At 39.6% G+C, this 22141-nt stretch overlaps 1 protein-coding gene across 1 annotated transcript in view; it reads left to right on the plus strand.

The window, feature by feature from the left end:
• The window catches only part of ADAM12 (ADAM metallopeptidase domain 12), a 350504-nt gene extending 331013 nt beyond the window's left edge, over window positions 1-19491 (plus strand). Inside the window, exons 21-23 of the mRNA XM_075612257.1 lie at window positions 557-733; window positions 9695-9825; window positions 19326-19491. Coding sequence (XP_075468372.1) covers window positions 557-733; window positions 9695-9825; window positions 19326-19386 — 369 coding nt within the window. The 3' untranslated portion in view covers window positions 19387-19491. The remainder of the gene's footprint in view (window positions 1-556; window positions 734-9694; window positions 9826-19325) is intronic.
• Window positions 19492-22141: the final 2650 nt, after the last annotated feature.

A 22141-nucleotide genomic window follows, 5' to 3' on the forward strand; every position in this document is an offset into this window, starting at 1 on the left:
CTTGTGACAGGACATGAAGGGGCAGTGCCTTAGCAAATGGTTGTTAAAATAGAATACAAGAAAATTGGTCTTTCAAAGTTGTTTTTTTTAAAACAGAAAATGCTAAAAGTATTTTTTCTTACTACAGAACTGATTTATTAAAAAAAAAACACACATGCAGGATATTGACTGAACTGCAGCTTTAACAAGATGACATGCCTTTCAGTTTCAATCAATCTTTTAGTCAGTGTAACTCAGCAGCTACAATGTGTTATTATATTACTAAGGTAACATTCTCTATTGTTACAGTTTGCAGCTCAAACTGCTGGGAGTATTGGTAACATTATTACAAACTGGAAAGTGTTGCAAATATGCACTGCTGGGGATGTGTGCTAAAACCTGCTATAGAAATCAAAGGATGCTAGTATATTAAAACTCATTAAAAATGGCATTAAGGTTTGGATTAAAAAAAATTGTAGTATTATCGAATACTACACAACTGATTTTTTTTTTAAAGCACACATGTACGATATTGCATGAATTGCTCCTTTAAGATGCAATTGTTATTACTCAACAGAAAGGAAAAACAAGGAGAATGCCACAATATCAGCCTGTCAGTATTAGTCACCCGGTACTTGTATTACCTCAGTCCAATATTCCATGGCAAGTTCATCAGCCACGTTACAGTGTTCCTCATCATCAAACTGTCCCTGCTCGGCCACTTCCAGCAAATCCTTCTACTAGATGTACACAGGTATGTTACATGTACATTTTATTCCTAAACATATACAAGAATGCACAAACGCAGCATATTTTAGTAAGTGTGTTGTTAGAGACACTGCATTGTATTAGACGAGCCCCATATAATCAGGAGTCTGAAGACGTTTTTCTCATCTTCTTTACAATGCCTACCTAACAACCAAGTTCAGACTGATGAGTCTAAAAAGAAGACCCAAGAAGCTGTCCCTGAATGAATTGCTGGCTCTGTAGTTCCTTAGCCTAGGTTTGGCTGTACATGTTACTTGCGTATAAGAGAGTGACATAGATGTGTGCAACCTGTATGGGATGTGGGCGGACTTGTGTTGGTGTTTCTGTCTTAATTGAACATACATAAATAGCAGAAAGTACTAAAAATAAGGATACAAATATATTTATAAAAGAAACAAACCCAAGTGCCACCCTCATTTCTCAATGTCCCATTCTAGAGACCAACATTTAAGGTGTACTTCACCTGTGGTATGTTATTTTAACCCTGGCACTGCTGGAGAGGTGATCGTGACATCATCGTGGTGACGCAAGCAGGAGGCTCCTCCTCTTTCGTTCAGATTACGTTGCGTTGAATGTGATTACCCCTACAAAACAAGTAAAAATGGCCTGGCATTCAGTGAACATCATAAGGGAACTCAACTAGTCAGCGTAGGGTGCAATGCAAGTTGTTCCCATAATTATGTATACATTTAGAGACCTATTCATTAAACTGCAGGAATGCAATTTCCAAGTGAAACCGTCTATTTCTGTAGAAACATCTAATGCAATTCACTTAAACTCCATGCAAACTTTAATGCTTGCTGAGCTGTGATTTCTCAATTCAGTGATTTGCCAAACACTTCATACATTTTTTGCCATCAAGAAATTTTTCGGTTGTGTTCGACCAATAAATTTCACTTGATTTTTCTCAGCAAGCAAACAAACTTTCCTATCTATAGGAGACTTTACTTATTTGTAAATATGATAGCACACGTTTGTAATGGCAACAGCAGATGTTCAAGGAGTTACATTGTTACAATCAATATATTATTTGATTAGTGTACCACATCATTCCCTTACTAAAGAACTTCACTCGGGCAATGCAATGATTTTGCATAGTGAGGTGTGTTACTGGTTGTGGACATACCTCATTATTTACTATAGTTACGGGAGATTTAACCAGTTTTGGGATGCCTACCACCACCTTTCTTATGACCGTAAAAAGAAAACAAAAAACAAAACAATTTGCAAAACATTTTAGTCAATTGCTACAGTAATAAGTTACTTTTTACTAAAGCATCATTAACATTTTATGAGCGTTGGCTCATTTTAATAATTGCACCCACATGTCTGTCTTCTCTGCTTAATTTAAATACACGAAACACACCTCCAACGCTTACAGTCGCTGACTTAGCGATGAGGAAACATGGAAGGCGCTGGGTATGATGTTAAGAAATACAATATTGTCTAATACTACAGAACTGCTATTTTTTTTTTATAAATGTTTGTATTACTCCTAAATAGTTACCTGCAAGTAAGGAGTACTTTTGTTATCTGCATCATTTTTGCTTTGTCAACTAGTGAGGCAAATGCACCAATGTCCTGAATACAATGACAAAAAGAATGCATCATCTCTATATTAAATACAATTTGAATATATCCCTTTGCTATTTTCAGTCTCCTGGGAACCTTCTTATTTTTACAAATTGAAAAACTATTGCAGCCAACATAACACTTTAACCCTTAAGAGTGCCCTGATGATGTTCCTGGCCCAGCATATGCATGCTGGCTCGCCGGAGGCTTGTGGAGGCTGACCACTCCAATAGTAGTCGAGTTCCCACCATTTCCATTTCCGGCATCCAGGTCCTCCTGGAGCAATTATATGACGCAGAAGTGCTGGATGTCCGTGGCACGCAGGTGCTGCTGTACCTCAGGCACTGTAAAAGTTTAAACTATTTTATTTTACAATCTAACAGCGAGGAGCACAGTGGGCGCAAACCAAACAAATTGGCTTTTTTATTTATTTTAATTTTTTTAAACGGAAAAATTAATTATTGTTGCTAACGTTTAAAAAATGTGGCCACAATTCTGGAGCTGTGCTGAAAAGTTGTGTAATAAGGCAGGCATACGCTTATAGGGGTTGTCCATGTTAAAATGGATAAGAATCAAAAGGTGACACTGTGTGCACATTGGCATGTCATTACCCAGAATCCCTGGCTGTAGTTTAAGCGCTATATGCCAAGAGATAATGTGGAAAGACAGGGTGGCAAACCTGTCTGACATGTGTGAATGTGCTCACTTGTGATATTTTTATTTTCACCCACCTAACTTATTTAATGTGCAATTATTTTTGCACGTTTCTACTATTTCATTCACCTTAGCTGGTTGCTATCTTCTATTATACTGCAGGACTTCAGGTTGCTGGTCTTTTGCTGACAATTCATTAGGCTGTGTATAAAATCCTCTGCAGTTGCCAAGTGGCAGTGTTCCCATCACACAAAGATATGCAGACCGTTTACAAGAAAGGGATATTTTATTTCCGTGTTTGCTATGGCTGGGTAGTTCATGAATATTTGTGACATCCCTAATACTTTCTTTTTATATCTAATGTTCTTTCACCAAACAATTACTGATAAGCAAAATATGTTTATACATCCTTATCATGCAGCAAACTAGATTACTGTATTTATGACAATGGCCAAAACTGCCGTATATTTAGTGGGGCTCAAAATCATACTATAAAAAATAGAAAGCGATAGGTTAGCTGTTTTTGAATTGCCCATTTTAATGTTTTTTTTCCCCTTTTGTCTGTAAAACGAATGTAATGCAATATAATACAGATGTATCCGATCGTTTTGGAGGGGTACGCATATAAAATCAGCTTTTTGTGTATGCAAACAAATATATTTCATTTTTTCATTTGCAACACGCGCTATAACTCTACTTTTGGTACCATCTTGCCACTTTCCTAGGAGTTCTAATAAATTGGGTTCAATAAATATATGAACACTTTGGGGGCCTATAAAACACACAGTAGCAACTGTGTCCAGGGCCACCAACAGAAATCATGGGGCCCAGGACAAATGAAAGGGCAGGAACCCCCCCCCCCCCCCAACCCATAGCGCACCTACCACGTAAAAAAAAAAACTTAGCGCGCAACTTTTACTTAACTGTTCTTATTGTAAAACGGAAAAAAAATCTAGCTTCCCCCCCCCGCGGCAGCATCTAGTCCCCCCCCTCCAGCAGCATCTAAATTCCAATCCCCCCCCCCCCCCCGGCAGCATCTAGTTTCCCCGCTCCCCCCCACCAGCATCTAGTACCCCCCCCCCTCCAGCAGCATCTAAATTCCATCCCCCCCCCCCCTGGCAGCATCTAGTTTCCCCGCTCCCCCCCACCAGCATCTAGTTCCCCGCTCCCCCCCACCAGCATCTAGTTCCCCCCCAGCAGCATCTAGTAGTTCCCCCCCCCTGTCCCAGCAGCATCTAGTCCCCCCCCCACTGGTCCCAGCAGCATCTAGTTCCCCCCCCCCGGTCCCGGCAGCATCTAGTTCCCCCCCCCCCCGGTCCCGGCAGCATCTAGTTCCCCCCCCCCCGGTCCCGGCAGCATCTAGTTCCCCCCCCCCCCCGGTCCCGGCAGCATCTAGTTCCCCCCCCCCGGTCCCGGCAGCATCTAGTTCCCCCCCCCCCGGTCCCGGCAGCATCTAGTTCCCCCCCCCCCCCGGTCCCGGCAGCATCTAGTTCCCCCCCCCCGGTCCCGGCAGCATCTAGTTCCCCCCCCCCCCCGGTCCCGGCAGCATCTAGTTCCCCCCCCCCCGGTCCCGGCAGCATCTAGTTCCCCCCCCCCCCCCGGTCCCAGCAGCATCTAGTTCCCCCCCCCCCCCGGTCCCGGCAGCATCTAGTTCCCCCCTCCCCCGGTCCCGGCAGCATCTAGTTCCCCCCCCTGGTCCCGGCAGCATCTAGTTCCCCCCCCCCCGGTCCCGGCAGCATCTAGTTCCCCCCCCCCCCCCGGTCCCGGCAGCATGTACAGTACTGTACATGTACAATCATGTACAGTACTGATACTCGTACAATCATGTACAGTACTTTTGCACTTTGATCACCAGATATTTAAATGCATGAGGTGAATAAAAGCAGACACATTTAATGAGCTGATCATAGCACATCTTGCTGCTGACATTACTACTGACATTAACAATGTTAATTTAATGCCATTTTAAATCCACATTTTACCATTTAAATCAAAACCATCCGCAGCAGTTTTTAATGTATTAAAAGATTAACAACCCTGCGATTAACCATGTGTTTTACAGGCATTTAGAAAGCTTGAAGGTGGATAAAAGCAACTGAGAAATGTGATGGTATTAAGACCTACCCTAGGATATAGTTGTCTTAAAGTTAAATGTTATGCTTGCTTCCATGATCACTCTTATTATAACTGCACATTTCCAGCAAGTTCATATTTCTATTTGGGCAACAAAACCATTAAGTCACTCAAAGCTTTTTTTTTTCCAGTAGCCCATCCTCCCTGTCCTTTTAATCCACATTAAATATCAATAAAAATACACTACCATTGAAAGAACTTTTCATTTTGGTTATTACTGTTTGTTGTAGGGCAGAGGGGGTGAGAATGACACAAAACAATAATTGTAGCAAGTGTTATGTGTTCATCCTTTTCTTTTCACAAAGGATTTAGACCAGGGGTAGCCGACTCCGGTCCTCAAGGGCGACCATTAGGTCAGGTTTTAAGGATATCCCTGCTTCAGCACATGTGGTGCTGTCGTTGACTGAACCGCTGATTAAGGTTGCTGAAGCAGGGATATCCTGAAAAGCTGAGCTGTTGGTAGCTCTTGAGGACTGGAGTGGGCCACCCCTGATGCAGACATAGTATCATTCCAGAGTATATATATATATATATGTATGTTTAAAACAAAAACTGCAAGGATACCTAGTGAAAAGGGAGTGGACACACAATATACAGTGGCGAGAAAAAGTTTGTGAATCCCAATGATAATTACGGAAATTTCAGAGTTTTTCCTATGATAACTGTTTGAATGAAAACCAGGCTTTTCTTAAATATTCAATAGGGTTTATTTTAAGAAATTCCATGTCTCTTCAAAGCAAATGATGTATGAATTGGACAAACAATGAGTAATTAAGAGCCAGGGTAAATGCAAAAGTAAGTGAAACCCTGGTTTTATCAGCTAAATATAAGGGGATAATTAGAATCAAGTGTTGAAATAATTAGGTAGATCATCAGGGGTGTGTTTGGGAGGCCCCACCCTATATAAAGATCAAACATTTTGTGCGTTTGGTCTTCACCCTACAGTTGTGTGGAAACGCATCATGGCACAATCAAAATAAATCTCTGAGGACCTCAGAAAAGAAGATATTGATGCTCATTATTCAACCATTTTTAAGGATTTGGGGCTCCATCAATCCACTGTCAGACAAAGGGAGAAAGTTCAAGACCATGATCACTCTACCCAGGAGCAGTCGCCCCACCAAAATGTCTCCAAAAACAATAAATCATCCAGAAGTCACAACCCTCAGTAACATCCAAGGATGTGCAGGCCACTCTTGCCTTGTCTAATATTCATGACTCAACTATCAGAAAAAGACTGAACAAGAATGGTGTTCATGGAAGGATAGCCTGGAGGAAACCACTGCTCTCTAAAAAGATCATTGTTGCCCGTCTGAAGTTTGCCAAAGAGCACATAGATGATCCATAAGACTTCTTGTACAATATTCTCTGGACAGACAAGTCAAAGGTAGAACTTTTTGGCCTCAATGAGAAACGCTGTGTTTGGCAAAAACCAAACACTGTGTTCAAACAGAAGAACCTTATCCCAACCGTCAAGCATGGTAGTGGGAGTGTGATTGTTTGGGGCTGCTTTGCTGCCTCAGGACATGGACGGCTTGCCAGCATTAACATAACCATGAATTCTGCATTGTATCAGAAGACTCTAGAGGAGAATGTCAGGCCATCCATCTGTGAACTAAAGCTGAACCAAAAGTGGGCCATGCAGCAAGACAATGATCCTAAATATACAAGCAAATTGGCAAAAGAATGGCTGCAGAAGAAGAAATTCCGCATTTTAATAATGGCCTAATCAAAGTCCGGACTTAAACTCCATCAAAATATTGTGGCAGGACCTGAAGCGAGCTGTCCATGCAAGGAAGCCCTCAAAATGTCACTGAGTTGAAACCGTTCTGTAAGGATGAATGGGCCAACATTCCTCAAAACCGTTGTGAGAGACTGAACAGCAGTTACAGGAAACGTTTAAAGTCATTGCTGCTCAAGGGGGCTCCACCAGGTACTGAATCTAAAGGTTCACATACTTTGTCACACATGAATATTGAATCATTTGTGTATAAATAAATGTTGAAATAGTAACATGTCTTTGTGTCATTTGTTTGATCAGACATAAAAAACAGAAGATAGGGGCGCCCTTATTCTAAATAAAATAATTAAAATAAAAATAGATGCAAATGGATTAACAATATTAGTTAACCCTACAGTGATTGTGCACAAATACAACCGTGTGATAATGACTGGATGCTGAAATAGTCCCAAAGAGTTCCAAGGATGCTGATAACTGGAAACAGCCGTCGCTCAGCACATGAAAATGAATAAATAAAACAACATAGTGTAATATTGTTAGGAGACAATGCACCTTAGAAAAACAATAAACAAAACAATAAAGGATAAAGTGATTGAGCAAGCACAAAAAATAAATAATAAATTAAAACTATTTAATAAAATGACAAAAATCAAATAACAAAAATACATTAGAAACATCCACTGATCCTGGGTCCAGCAACTATAAGAATCCTACTTACAAGCTGCAGGTAGGTCAAGCGCATTGAAATAACTCTGAAGGGCTGCTCCTCTGCTACAGGTGTGCTGCTGGGATGTCCTCTCCCACTCCTGTCCAGACCCGCTGGGTGTGCGGAAAGTACCACCGTCTGCTGGGGAGTTAGTTTGATAGCCTTCAGACCTCTCCTGCTCGCAATCTCCAGCACACTGCTCTGCCGCTCTCTCTCGCGAGAGAATCCGCCGTCGGAGGGGGCTGGTGCTGGTGTATGGCGCCAAAGATTACTCGATCAAAGAGGGTATAGGGATGAACGCGCAGAACGCCGAGACGCAGGGTGTGTGACGTCACCCTACGCGTTTCGCGGATTAATCCGCTTCTTCAGCCATCTTACCCCTGAAGAAGCAAGTACTGCAAAGAGGGTTTTAAGCAAGCTATGAACAGCATTTTTATGTGGTATTATAATGTAAAAACTATATTTGTAGCATTACTAATCGCTGCAATTACCCACCACAATATGCTGCTTATTATCATTACCCCTACCACATAATATTATAAACTAAGCGTTTTCATCTATATTTTAACTCAGGTTGTCCGTTTTGTATGTGAATTGCAATCGGGCACTGGATAGAGGGATTTAAGCAAGCCATGGATGGGATTATGGCATAATAATGGGGTAATGTGCTTATTATTGTTACCCTTACCAGTTAATATTTCAGTCAGCGGCATTCACTTATTCGAGCACGAAGATCATGTATAGGTTTCATGTTTTTAAACTTGCGCATTATTGTAAGTAATGTTTAATTCTTAGTTTGACTGCACCCTTATTTGGCATTTATTTTTGCCATATATATGGGATTTTTTGTGCTCCATATTCAATTAGTGAATGTGGAGCTTTTGTAAATAAAATTGCTGGTATCTAATACTAATGTAATTTATCTAATACAGTACAAATGACTATACCAACAGTTATATATTGCAGTTGAACTATATAGTGTGTACAGTATATAGATAATTTATTATTTTTCTGTATCTCTGATTGTGTATTTACAAATTGGCCATGGATCTATTATACAATGCAATTTATTTTTAATATGTTTATTATAAAATGGTTTTAATTTAAAAACAATTTATCACAACACTGAATGCATTCATTAGGGACCTTTCCCTCTGTGTTCACGATTATCTTGTCCTTATTGCACCGTAAACAGATTCCCAACAAGCTCTGAGAAATCCCAACCAATACCACACAATATATATATATGCATGTAAGTGTCAAAATAATAATAATAATAATAGCATGTTCTTGTATAGCGCTGCTAATTTTACGAAGCACTTTACAGAGACATTTTGCAGGCACAGGTCCTTGCCCCGTGGAGCTTACAATCTATGTTTTTTTTGGTGCCTGTTTAGTGGGCGTGGCTAAATGTATACAACAAAAACAAGAAATGCCCAAAGCTACTTCAAATGTGACAAAAATACACAGTGCAATACCTATATATCTCTTGTAAAAAGGGTCATTTAGTTTAACCCTTTGGCGAAAGCGTCTTAAGCCTGCAGCCACTTACAAGGCATGACCATAGCAGGGCCTAACACTCACCTGGGTTAAAATTCTTATTTACCTGTATAGTTACAGGAAGAATGATCACATTGGATCTGTCGTAACCTGGCAAAATGAAACTGACCTTATTGCACCGTGTCATTTACATTGAATAAGGTGATGCGAGAGTCTCGCCCACCCCCCTCCCCCCTCCCTTTGTTTATAAACATTTTAGGTTTGCAATATGTGAAAATCATAAGGGGTTCACAAACGTATTCTCGCTACTGTATGCTCTTCAAATACTGCATAATGTTCACGACACTTCAGCAGGCTTGGGGAGACTGTGCGAGACGTGGATGCAGCCTTGGTTCTTTGTATTTACCTTGAATAGAAAAGTCATTGTGTTGAATAGAGATTTGTAAAACAATCTGATTTCGGATTGTGTGGGTCAGTGCTGTCCATAAAGTGTAACAGAGGATACAATAGAGGTTCTACAGTTTATGAGTTTCACCTTTGCCTGCCAAACACTTTGTGAACATTCCGATTTTTAATGCCAAGACTTATTTCAAATGTTTGTTCAAAATGGTTCAATGGTTGTTTTTGTATTTTGCTTCCAGGGATCCTGCATACCGAGCCCTCCGCAGAAACCATTGCCAGCAGATCCTTTGAATAAAACTGCCCGATTTGACAGTGCCTCAAGCGCAATCTATGAACATCAAGAAGCAAGGCCTCGAATTACTCCTGTGAGGTATGCTGCATACATTTAAATAAAAGATAAAAGTACCACAGAAACATTTCTAAAATATCTGAAACTCTCTGGATTACCTTCTGTTTGCCGTGACATGAATGAATTCTTGTGGTAAATACATTCAGTGTTATTCCATATATATGTTTTCTAAAGTTTAACACTTCAGGCAGCTGAGTCAGTACACTGGAAATGAGTTGGATCTGAAGCAGATTAGACTTGTAGTATCCTTTGGGTGAAATAACACAGCCTAAAACAGGGGTGCTCAACTCCAGTCCTCAAACCCACTCAACAGGTCAGGTTTCAGGTAATCCCTGCTTAGTCACAGGTGGCTCAATCAGACCCTGCTTCCACACAGGTGGCTCAATTGAGCCACCTGTGCTGAAACTGTGATATCCTAAAAACCTGACCTGTTGGGGGGGGGGGGTGGAGGGGGAGCTTGAGGATTGGAGTTGAATACCCCTGGCCTAAAACACCATTAAAAACAAAATGTAAGAAGGGCGCATACCTCATAGTGTATTAAATTACTTTATTGGACGCTCAATTTAACAAAAATGAACTTACACGCGTTCGTAAGTAAACAGCATTAAAACCAGGGGCTGTGGAGTCTTTCAAAGCTGGAACCACTGTGTCTTCAGATGATTCGCTCGTCCTTCCTGGTGCCTCCGCCGGTACGTACCGTCAGGTAGCACCTCAGCTGTGCTTCCCACCACGTGAGAACATGCGGTGCATCGCAGCATTGCAACGTCACAGCGCCCTGACTTCACTTACAGAGGGCGGATCTGGGATGGTGTAATAAGCTCCGAGGCTCTTCCTCTCCTCCACGCTTGGCACAGTTCTGCTCGCACAACCAGCTCCACTACCAAAAGAGAACCACCCTACGCGTTTCGAGGCTTGTCATCTTCGTCAGGGGTGTGGTTCTCTTTGGTAGAATTGTCCTTTAAATACCCGTAGTCCCACAAAAGTCCAGGACTTTAATAAAGACTATTGTATTCTGATGTCCTCAATATTATTATGAGAAAATATCTTAGTGCAATCAAATCAAAACACATGATATCAGGTCAAGAAAGTATAGATTAAAAAAGAGGGGGAAAAAACATATACTTAATAGTAATCCAAACCAAATGTTGGATTGTTGCAGTCCCTTGTCAATTAGAAGCATGCATCTGTCCATAAATGTGTCTAAATATCTAGATGTTTTCCTGCAAAAATATGTAATAACTCTACGATCACATAATAAAGATACAACACGTCCTGAACCTTATACAGGAAATCGATTGGCATAAAGGATACCTTTGGTTGTCCTGTGATGTTGAATCATTATATACCAATATAAAACATGAATTAGGGGTTAGGGCAGAGGAGTCCTTTCTTAAAGAAGACCCAGATATGTCCACTGTACAGAGATATTTTATTCTTACCTGTGTATACTTTATCTTAACAACCAATTATTTTAGATTTGATGGTGATTTTTACTTGCAGACTAAAGGGACTGCCATGGGCACTACTTTTGCATCGAGTTTTGCCAACCTTATGATGGGATTTTGGGAACAATTATATATTTGGAATAATAATCCCTTTTTAGAGTATACAGGTGTTTTATCGACGACATTTTACTCGTATGGAAAGGTCACACCGAGAAATTACTGTCTTTTTAAAATCATATGAATAATAACCCCTAGTCTTGTATGTATAGTTTTAATACTCAGATTGGATCTGTCGTAACCTGGCAAAATGAAACTGACCTTATTGCACCGTGTCATTTACATTGAATAAGGTGATGCGAGAGTCTCCCCCACCCCCCTCCCTTTGTTATAAACATTTTAGGTTTGCAATATGTGAAAATCATAAGGGGTTCACAAAGGTATTCTCGCTACTGTATGCTCTTCAAATACTGCATAATGTTCACGACACTATAGCAGGCTTGGGGAAGCTGTGCGAGACGTGGATCTAGTTCTTTTTATTTCTGATGATGGTCATATTCATACCAGAACTTTCTACAAAGAGGTGGACTGTAACAAGTACTTAGAGGCTACAAGTAATCACCATCACCTATGGGTTACAAACATACACTTTGGGCAGTTCCAAAGACTTAAGAGAAACTGCTCAAAATTGTAAGACTGTTAGCCAATCGGTCCAATTAAAAAATACATTTTTATCTAAGGGACATGGGATGGCCAATGTTGAGAGGGCATATAATAGAGTTCTATCTATAGACAGAGACTGCCGTTATAGGTAGAGACCACAAGAAAGATAAACCACAAAATGTACTGTTTATTACAAAATGTAATGGAGCTTCTAGACATATGAATAAAATCATGGATAAACATTGTGGTATATTACAGTGTGACCCGATCCTCAGAAGGATTATCCAAGATAAACAAAAATTATTTATAGGAGAGCTAAGACTTTGAAGAATATGCTAGCACCTACATTACTTAGGGACACGGAAAATGCCCCTGCAGGTGGTGGCGCTAATAATGTTTCTGTGAAGGGTTCATTCAGATGCAATGGTAGATGTCTAACCTGTAATCAAGGATAGTCAGGCTACTTTTAAATCGACACACATTCCCAGCTAGCTCAAACTCCTACACCCACCACATCAAGAATATATATTTATGTAAAAAAGAGTGCTACTGAGTGTGGCAAATGTATACAACAAAAGACAGGGGTGCCCAATGCTACATCCAATTGACAAAACATATATGGTAATAAGTATAAAGTTAAATACTTCAATAATAATAATAATAATTACTTGGTTATTTAGTTAACCCTTTGGCCAAAGCGTCATAAGCCTGCATACCAAACGTCAAGGTATAACCAAATTAATGCAGGTCCTACACTACACTGTGAACCCTATCCTTTTACCTCTGTATGAAGGGAAAGAACCATAGTAGGTCCTGTTCTTGCAGAAAAATGAAAAGACCTCCCAAGTAAAAAAAGGTGAGGAGGAGTGAGCTCTGGGGGGAGGTGCCACCTACCTCCAAACAAATGATACCAGTAAGAAATTGATTAACACACATTCCCAGCTAGCTCAAACTCCTACACCCACCACATCATGAATATATATTTATGTCAAAAAGAGTGCTACTGAGCATGGCAAATGTATACAACAAAAGCTTATGACGCTTTGGCTAAAGGGTTAATTAAATAACCAAGTAATTATCATTACTATAGAAGTATTTAACTTTATAAGTATTACCATATATGTTTTGTCAATTAAATGTAGCATTAGGCACCCGTCTTTTGTTGTATACTTTTAAATCGAACACTTTTAATATCATTCATCCGATTCAAAGTTTTATCAATTGTAACACTAGGTTTTTAGTATACGTATTGGAATGTGGATGTGGTTTCCAATACGTAGGGAGGACGAAACGCACCCTAAAATAAAGCTTCCTAGAACATAGGGGTAATATTCTCAAAGGCGTTTTAACCCATGGTGTGTCCAAACATTTTAATATGGTACACAAGATGTATCCTTGTGAACTTCAAGTGATTGGCATTGAGTATGTACCTGTAGAATTGGATGTAAAAGGAGGTAATAGATTCCTTAAGTTACGCCAGAGGGAAACTTTTTGGATCCATGAATTAGATGACGGCCTGAATGAAGGGATAGACTTAGCCTCTTTTTTATAGTGTAAACAAATAATGAATAATTACATTTTTAATAATACATTTTTAATCATATATTTTAATTTAGTTACATTTTTAAATGATCAAGTTTACAACCGAGATCTTATTTAAATTGTAAATTATATTTGGTAAACTATTCAGGTAACACCTATTTTTAGATTAATGTATGCTGCTTAATTATTTTGGGATTTTCCATGATCTTAATTTGGGTTGACCATGTATATGATTGTTTATTACTATGCGTTCATTTGTATATTGCTTCACACCTATATATTTTGTGTGCAATAATATACTATAATTTAACTAATTTTGTGTTAGTTTATGGACAGATGCATGCTTCTTGAAAGCAGGTAGTATAGGATATTCAGCGCTCGTGCTGCAGATGTATGGTAAAGGAAAATCCCCTTGCTGCAAGTGTGTGGAGCGTCTCCCTGAACAGCTCTCAAATCAAGGTGATCCCCCCTGAAAAGGGGGGGGCACCCTGAAAAACAAGAAGAAAAAGTGCACACAATGCGCACCAGGGATTAAAAAAGTGTCATTTATTAATAAAAATATTACTGAGGGGATCCAACCCCACCTCAGTTGCAATGGTTATACAACTAGGTACAGTTTCAATAAATATGAACCCTAGGATACATATATTTAATCTAAATCCATGAATGACATAACACACGATAAAAAATCAATAAAAATTAGACAGAAATAAACAAATTGAAACAGAACAGTTGTTCCTGAGTAGTGTATAGTAAAACACCTATTGAGGACTGTCTAGAGCTGGCAGGGGGAGACGGAAACTCACACTGAAGCCAAGTGCGTGTCCACGGTGACGTATGAAGATCTGGATCATGGCACCGCAGAGATGGAGTCACCACATGGGCATCTTGCAGGCGCCGTCTCAGCCCGTCAGCAAACACGCGCACGATGACCTGTCGTGACCTCTACGCGTTTCGCACTACGGGCTTCATCAGGAGGTCACGTACAGCGTCATCCGCGCGTATTAATGTAAGCAGCAGCCAATCAAATGGCCTGGCCCAGAACAGACACCCCATGCGTGCCATGCACGCATGGAGTGTAAATCAAAGTTATACGAGCAACAATCAATGCAACTACATGCCATACCATTACAGAGGGCATAAACACTCATAAACTTCAATAAATATACACATCAGTAAATAAATACATTAATTAATCAACTCCTTCATTATTGATGTGCAAAATCTGAAACCTGTTACAGATCCAGCAAAGCAATAAATCTACCGTTTCTGAAAATAATTTACACCAATAATCGAATACATATCTGAAAAAATACAAAAATATGTAAATACAAAAAAAAAAGAGAATACAAAAAAGAATTAAAAGTAATTCAATAAACATGAATGTTATTACCTTAAAAAGGGAGTTAATTCGATAAGCTCATTAAAACCAGTGGGATATCTAGTTTGGAATTCATATATCCAATATTGTTCCCGTTTTAATAATTGGTTATCCCTATTACCCTGTCTAGTGTTCAGTGGTACACTTTCTAGTCCTTTAAATCTAATACAGCTAGGATTGTTATTGTGAATTTCTTTGAAGTGTTTTAATAACGGAGTTAGTGGCATACCTTTTGCTAGTATTTTAGGTATATTCTTCACATTTCTCAAGTGTTCTAACATACGCATCTTAAATGGTCTTTTAGTCTTACCAATGTACTGTAGATTACAGCTACACTGTAAGACATAGACCACATGCGTTGTCAGACAATTTATAAAGTTTTTAATGTTATAAACAGAGTTAGTAAGTCTTGTGCTACTAAATCTGTTTATAACATTAAAAACTTTATAAATTGTCTGACAAAAAGGTATGCCACTAACTCCGTTATTAAAACACTTCAAAGAAATTCACAATAACGATCCTAGCTGTATTAGATTTAAAGGACTAGAAAGTGTACCACTGAACACTAGACAGGGTAATAGGGATAACCAATTATTAAAACGGGAACAATATTGGATATATGAATTCCAAACTAGATATCCCACTGGTTTTAATGAACTTATCGAATTAACTCCCTTTTTAAGGTAATAACATTCATGTTTATTGAATTACTTTTAAGTCTTTTTTGTATTCTCCCTTTTTTTTTTTGTATTTACATATTTTTGTATTTTTTCAGATATGTATTCGATTATTGGTGTTAAATTAGTTTCAGAAACGGTAGATTTATTGCTTTGCTGGATCTGTAACAGGTTTCAGATTTTGCACATCAATAATGAAGGAGTTGATTAATTTATTTATTTATTTACTGATGTTGTGTATATTTATTGAAGTTTATGAGTGTTTATGCCCTCTGTAATGGTATGGCATGTAGTTGCATTGATTGTTGCTTGTATAACTTTGATTTACACTCCGTGCGTGCATGGCACGCATTGGGTGTCTGTTCTGGGCCAGGCCATTTGATTGGCTGCTGCTTACATTAATACGCGCGGATGACGCTGTACGTGACCTCCTGACGAAGCACGTAGTGCGAAACGCATAGAGGTCACGACAGGTCATCCTGCGCGTGTTTGCTGACGGGCTGAGACGGCGCCAGCAAGAAGCCCATGCGGTGACTCCATCTCTGCGGTGCTGTGATCCGGATCTTCATACGGTCACCGTGGACCCGCACTTGGCTTCAGTGTGAGTTTCCGTCTCCCCCTGCCAGCTCTAGACAGTCCTCAATAGGTGTTTTACTATACACTACTCAGGAACAACTGTTCTGTTTCAATTTGTTTATTTCTGTCTAATATTTATTGATTTTTTATCGTGTGTTATGCCATTCATGGATTTAGATTAAATATATGTATCCTAGGGTTCATGTTTATTGAAACTGTACCTAGTTGTATAACCATTGCAACTGAGGTGGGGTTGGATCCCCTCAGTAATATTTTTATTAATAAATGACACTTTTTTAATCCCTGGTGTGCATTGTGTGCACTTTTTCTTCTAGATGCATGCTTCTAATTGATAAGGGACTGCAACAATCCAACATTTTGTTTGGATTACTGTTGTGTTTATGTTTTTTTCCTCTTCTCTTTTAATGTATACTTTCTTGACTTAATTGCACAAAGATATATTAGTTATTCTTTTTTTAAAGTCCTGTACTTTTGTGGGACTGCGGGTATTGAAAGGACAATTCTACCAAAGAGAACCACAGCTCCTGATGAAGATGACATGCCTTGAAACGCGTAGGGTGGTTTTCTTTTGATAGTGGAGCTGGTTGTGCGAGCAGAACTGTGCCAAGCGTGGAGGAGAGGGAGAACCTCGGAGCTTGTAACACCATCCAAGATCCGCCCTCTGTAAGTTAAGTCAGGACGCTGTGACGATGCACCGCATTTTTTCACGTGGTGGGGGAAGCACAGCAGAGGTGCAACCTAACGGTCCATACCGGCGTACGCACCCGGAAGGACGGGCGAATCAGCTGAAGACACAGTAGTTCCAGCTTTGAAAGACTCCACCGCCCCTGGTTGTATTGCTGTTTACTTACGAACGCGTGTAAGTGCATTTTTTTTCAATTGAGAGTCTAGTAAAGTAATTTAATACACTATGAGGTGTGCACCATTCTTTCCTTATGTTTTTCTATAGTATTTTATTTGGAATGCCTGTGTTGCATCCTTTTGGAAGAGAGCAGTACCCTCTGGGCTGGACTTAACCTTATCTACCTGATTTTTCACTTTAAGATATGTATATTCATTTCATGTGAGATACTATTTGATTTTGATTGCGTTACAGTATTTGTTATTCTGGCTCGTTTGAGCGAATCACACAGGTTTTGAGCACCTGAGGATGAGGCTTTTCCTCTACATATAGTGAGGATTTTATACTCATATATTTGTACACATTTTTGTGTTATTTTTTTCCCCCTCTGCAATTGAAGCCTTGGAGATTAATTTAAATCCATTTTTGTGTTATCCGCTTTACCAATAGATTCTTTATATTTCTAAAACACCATTACCAAGGGGCCACAACTACACAAAACACAGGAAAAGATGGTACATTTACAGGTGATAAAAAGGGCAAGTTCCAAATGTCACAAATGTCCTCCGTTAGGTTTAATAGAAAAGGATTTGATCCAGGTTAATGTCCTTGCTGAAGGACATACAGCCACTGATCATGTGAAGAGGGTCAGGAGTATAGCTGTTTTTGCAGTCACTGCGACATACTCATTATTTCATTGATCGATGGTCTCAGAGAGATTTTTAGAAGCCCTGCTAAACTACCAAAGTCTGAGCAGCTAGGATATTCCTTCTTATGATGTGAAAAAGGCACAACTAAAGTGGAAAGCGTTAATAAACATACAAGCAGTGCACATTATCATATTGTTCCTCCCTTTCTTCATGCTCTTAAATTAATGTCAGGAGTATTTATCCTAAGTCTATTCTCTGAGTTTTTTCAACCGCACACCCATTCCTGACAGGTCATATTTTCTTTTGTCATATTTTAGATTTTTTTATTTTTATAACTGACATTGTGTGATTTCCATATACACAGCAACAAATATTACGTTTTGCCTTCATCACCATCATCCTAGAACTAGGCACAAAATAAGTGAAGGCTTGTTTTCTTAAGCTACAATATAACAGTGTTATATATAAACAATGTGAAAAATACTTTGGAAACACAATGGAAAACCACTACGCATCCTTAACTCTTTTGCTGCTGGAAGGGCCAGCAAATAATTGTTAGTGAAAAAATTAAATAAATGTAGTCAAATGCATATATGTATTTCTTGTTTGTATTCCACTGAGCAAATCAAAACAATAATAATGTAAAACAAATTGTAGAGATAATTGGCCCATTTTGGAAAAGAGGATAGGCCAAAGTCATCTTGTTGGTTATAGAGCAGGGCTAGACAACTCCAGTCCTCAAGAGCCACCAACAGGTCAGGTTTTCAGGATACCCCTGCTTCAGCACAGGTGGCTCAGTCGAGGTTTTATTGTGGTCAGTTTTGATCTCACTGTTCTGATTTTATTATAATCCTTCTATACATGTGAATATTTAATGGCTGTGGTTATTGACGTTATACAATCTATTTACAAACATTTCAACTGAACTTGCTCAAATGCAAATATATTGTTGAAGAGGGCGTCAGGCTTTTAGATTTATTATTATAGCAGGATGTAGACGTAGAGACATCAAAATGTAAAACGTCAGGCCATGTTTGATCCTTGGGTTGCTTTTATAAAGAATTTAGGCTAGCCTTATGTCTATCCCAGGAATTTGTCACTCTCTTATTGCATTAACTTTTACCAGCTCTGTTGGAAGACTATTTTAAATAAAAATCCCACTTGTGGCGCATTTGCTTGTCTCAGACAGGTCTGCAATCCTGTCTTTCCCCATTATCGTTTTGCAAACAGTGTTTCCACTGCAGCCAGGGATTCTGGGTAATAATATGCAAATGAGCACAGCGTCACTCTTTACTTTTCATCCATTTTAACATGGACCACTATAAGCTTATACCTGCCGTATCACACCGCCTCAACGCACAGCCTGAGTTTAAAAAAAGTGCACAGCCAGTAAACCTACTCACAGACAGCTGTTTCGACCTTTTGGGTCTCACCAGTGCGAGGTTGGTTGCTGGCTATGCACCGTGAAGCTGGTACAGTAAGTGAGGCTATTTTACAAACCCACCACCTTTTCCGTGAAGAAGTGCATCCTCACATTTCCACCCCCAGCTTCAGAGCATGACCTAGAAGTTCCAGCAATTATTTCTCCGCAATATGCTTCCTTATTGCATCTTGTTGAAACCCTTTATATCATTTGAAACATTCAATCTTGTTCCCCTTCCTCCCTGCAAGCGGTACCTGCTGCCATGATCCATAATCATTGTCCTGCTTTGTTCTGCTTTCTTTTAGACCAGCACCAAAATACCCACCTCACAAGCCTCGATCAATCGACCCGGCGCACCTCAAATAAGAAGGAACACGAAAAACGAACACCTTGCGGGAAGTTTGCACTATTTGTTTTAACTCAAGTTAGAGTTTGTTTACTTTATAAACACTTTTTTTTTTTTTTTTTTTTTTTTTTTTTTTTTCAATTTTTAAAATGTAGAAGACCAATATTTGGGGAGGACTGAGCTGTTGCCTTTGGTGCTATGTTGTGCACTTGCTCAGGTACTTGTAAATTATTAATTTATGTTGAATATTTAGTGCAGTGCAGTGCATTGTATTAGACATGTTTAACCAAAGATACGTTTCCAAGAAAAGGAAATATTTTTTTATAATGTTTAGTACACTTGAAACATTTTACCTTTATGATATTGTATGGAAAGGTTTTGTGATCATCAACTCCTTATGGAGTCCTTTCCAATGTGTAAATCAATATACACATTAACTAGTAGTTTCTGAAGTAGTGTTAAGAAACTTCTTGGATATTAAATCAGCACAGTCTCCATCAATTTATAGTGAATTGTTTACTACAAGTATTTAGTCAATAATGCATTTGGTAGTCTCATCCTATTAAACTGGATAGTATAATCACACGGATATAGTGCATGGATGCACACTACAAATTAATACAGATGTTTACAAAGAGTGGTGCTACCGCAACATTGCTATTTTAATGAAAAGAGATCCACGTTTTTCTTCTTCTGGCAAACACAGCTGTAATGGCTCCATAAAGGACACAACCGTAGCAGAGTATTTGGTTAGCACCTACTTGCACAATGTTAGAAATGATGGCTATGAATACTGTAGCATAACATTTTATTAGTTGTGTATTTCCAGGAGAAAAATGGATTTGTTGAAAGCTTTTATATATTTCATTATAATAAAACACACACACACACACACACACACGAATGCTACTGTATGCACTGTTGATGAACCTTACAGATACATTTCAAAAGGGATTTGTTTGTTGACTTGAAGACCCAAACTCAAGAACATCCACTCAACCAGGAAATAATGTTGCTTTGAAAGTGAATGGAGATAAATACAAAATGTCACTGACTCACTTTTCTTGCTTGAAACCATTGTTTTCCAACAGTGTTTTGAATACTAATATAGATTTTAGTAGCTTAATCAATTTTCCTATAATGCTTATGTTTCTTATTTCAACCGCTTCAACCTATGTGCTGTTGAAATGGTATACCGCATACTGCAAATCAATACACAGTAACTCTTCATCTAGGAGGCTAACATGTCAATACCTGGAAAAGAACGACAATTCCAGCTTTTCCATTTTTTTTCCCTTCTGTAATGGCATCAAACTGTGAACAGTTAAAATAGGTCTTTAACCGCAAAGAACATAACGAAAAAATACAATGTATTGTAGCTTTTAAATGGATAGCTGTCATTGTCAAACTTAGGCTGCGTCCAAAGAAGGGCAGACCGCGCTAACGCGTCCGCACGCTGAGCGATCAGACTGCCTAAAGGCAGTGATCGCGTCTATACAGCATGCGGGCGCGTGCATGCGGGAGGGGGCACGCGATGCGCGTGAAATCAGTCAAAATTGATTTCTCGGGTTGTCACGTGAGCGGTTCGCCCAATGAGGGCGAACCAGTTCCGTGACATCACTGGCCCGCCCCTAGATATGCCGCCCGCCCTTCCCCCCGCCCTAGACATGCCCCCAGACGGCGCGCATACGAAGGCCACGGAAAGCACCCGCTTTCCCTCAGCCTCCGCACGGCTGCTGTGTCTATGGACGCAGCCTTAAGGTGTCAACAATACAGTACATTATGTGAGATTTTTTTTTAAAGTAGAAAATGTTGTCATTGGTGCTGCGATAGGACTGTTACGCCAGGTCCCCGGGGCACTGCAGGGACAAGAGCCGCCCCTCAATGGGGCCGGGCCCACTACAAGGGGTGGGTGCCGTGCTGTGTGGCCAGTTTTTACTTAAGACAGGAAAATTGACCTACTACTAGTGACGAGTGCGGTGGCCACGCCCCCTGGGCAGTTCAGCCAATGAGGGCAAACCTGCTGGGTGAAGTCAGGGCCGCGCCCCCCCCCCTCCGCCCGTCTTTCCCCTTGCAGCTAACTGCAGACTGGGGATCAGAGCTGCATGCGTGACCGATCTGACAGGCGCACATGCAGCGCAGAGAGTGGGGCCGTAGCAAGTTGCAAACGATAAGCACAATAAGGCAAGTTGCAAATATACACTGATTCCCATTTGAATAAAAAGGTAAAGAGGTGCTATGTATAGTAAAAAGACGATACAACTCATGTTAACGGGCTGAAACCAAGTCATTTAGCACAATACAAACAAATATTAAAGCTAATATGTATCAGCTTTTATGAACCATAAATGAATAATCCTTTCGCTTTCCATTAACTAAACTGTTCTTTATATAAGTTGCATAAAAGGTTATATTGTTTGCAAGTTTGCAAATGGCTCTTTTCATTAGAGATCAGTTCACGCTGTGACATAAACACGCTGGGATGATGCAGCTTAAGATTTTTATCTTGTGAAAGAATATTGCAGTCAATAAACCATGAATAACAAAGCCATATTTGTGTTCTCCTCATGTTTGCAGAACTGCTTTACACCAAGTACTCCAATGAACAATGAAAATAAGCATGTTAAATATTATAAACCGGGAAACAGCTGACACTTTTCAACTGATGTCCCTATGCTTTGTGGGCATTTTGTTCATTATATTGACCTTTTTTTTTTTTTTACATTGTTTACTACAGTCTTATTTCTATGACTTTATTCTTTTTTTAACACAATA

The sequence above is a fragment of the Ascaphus truei genome, chromosome 8, assembly GCF_040206685.1.
Source record: "Ascaphus truei isolate aAscTru1 chromosome 8, aAscTru1.hap1, whole genome shotgun sequence".
Lineage (NCBI taxonomy): Eukaryota > Metazoa > Chordata > Amphibia > Anura > Ascaphidae > Ascaphus > Ascaphus truei.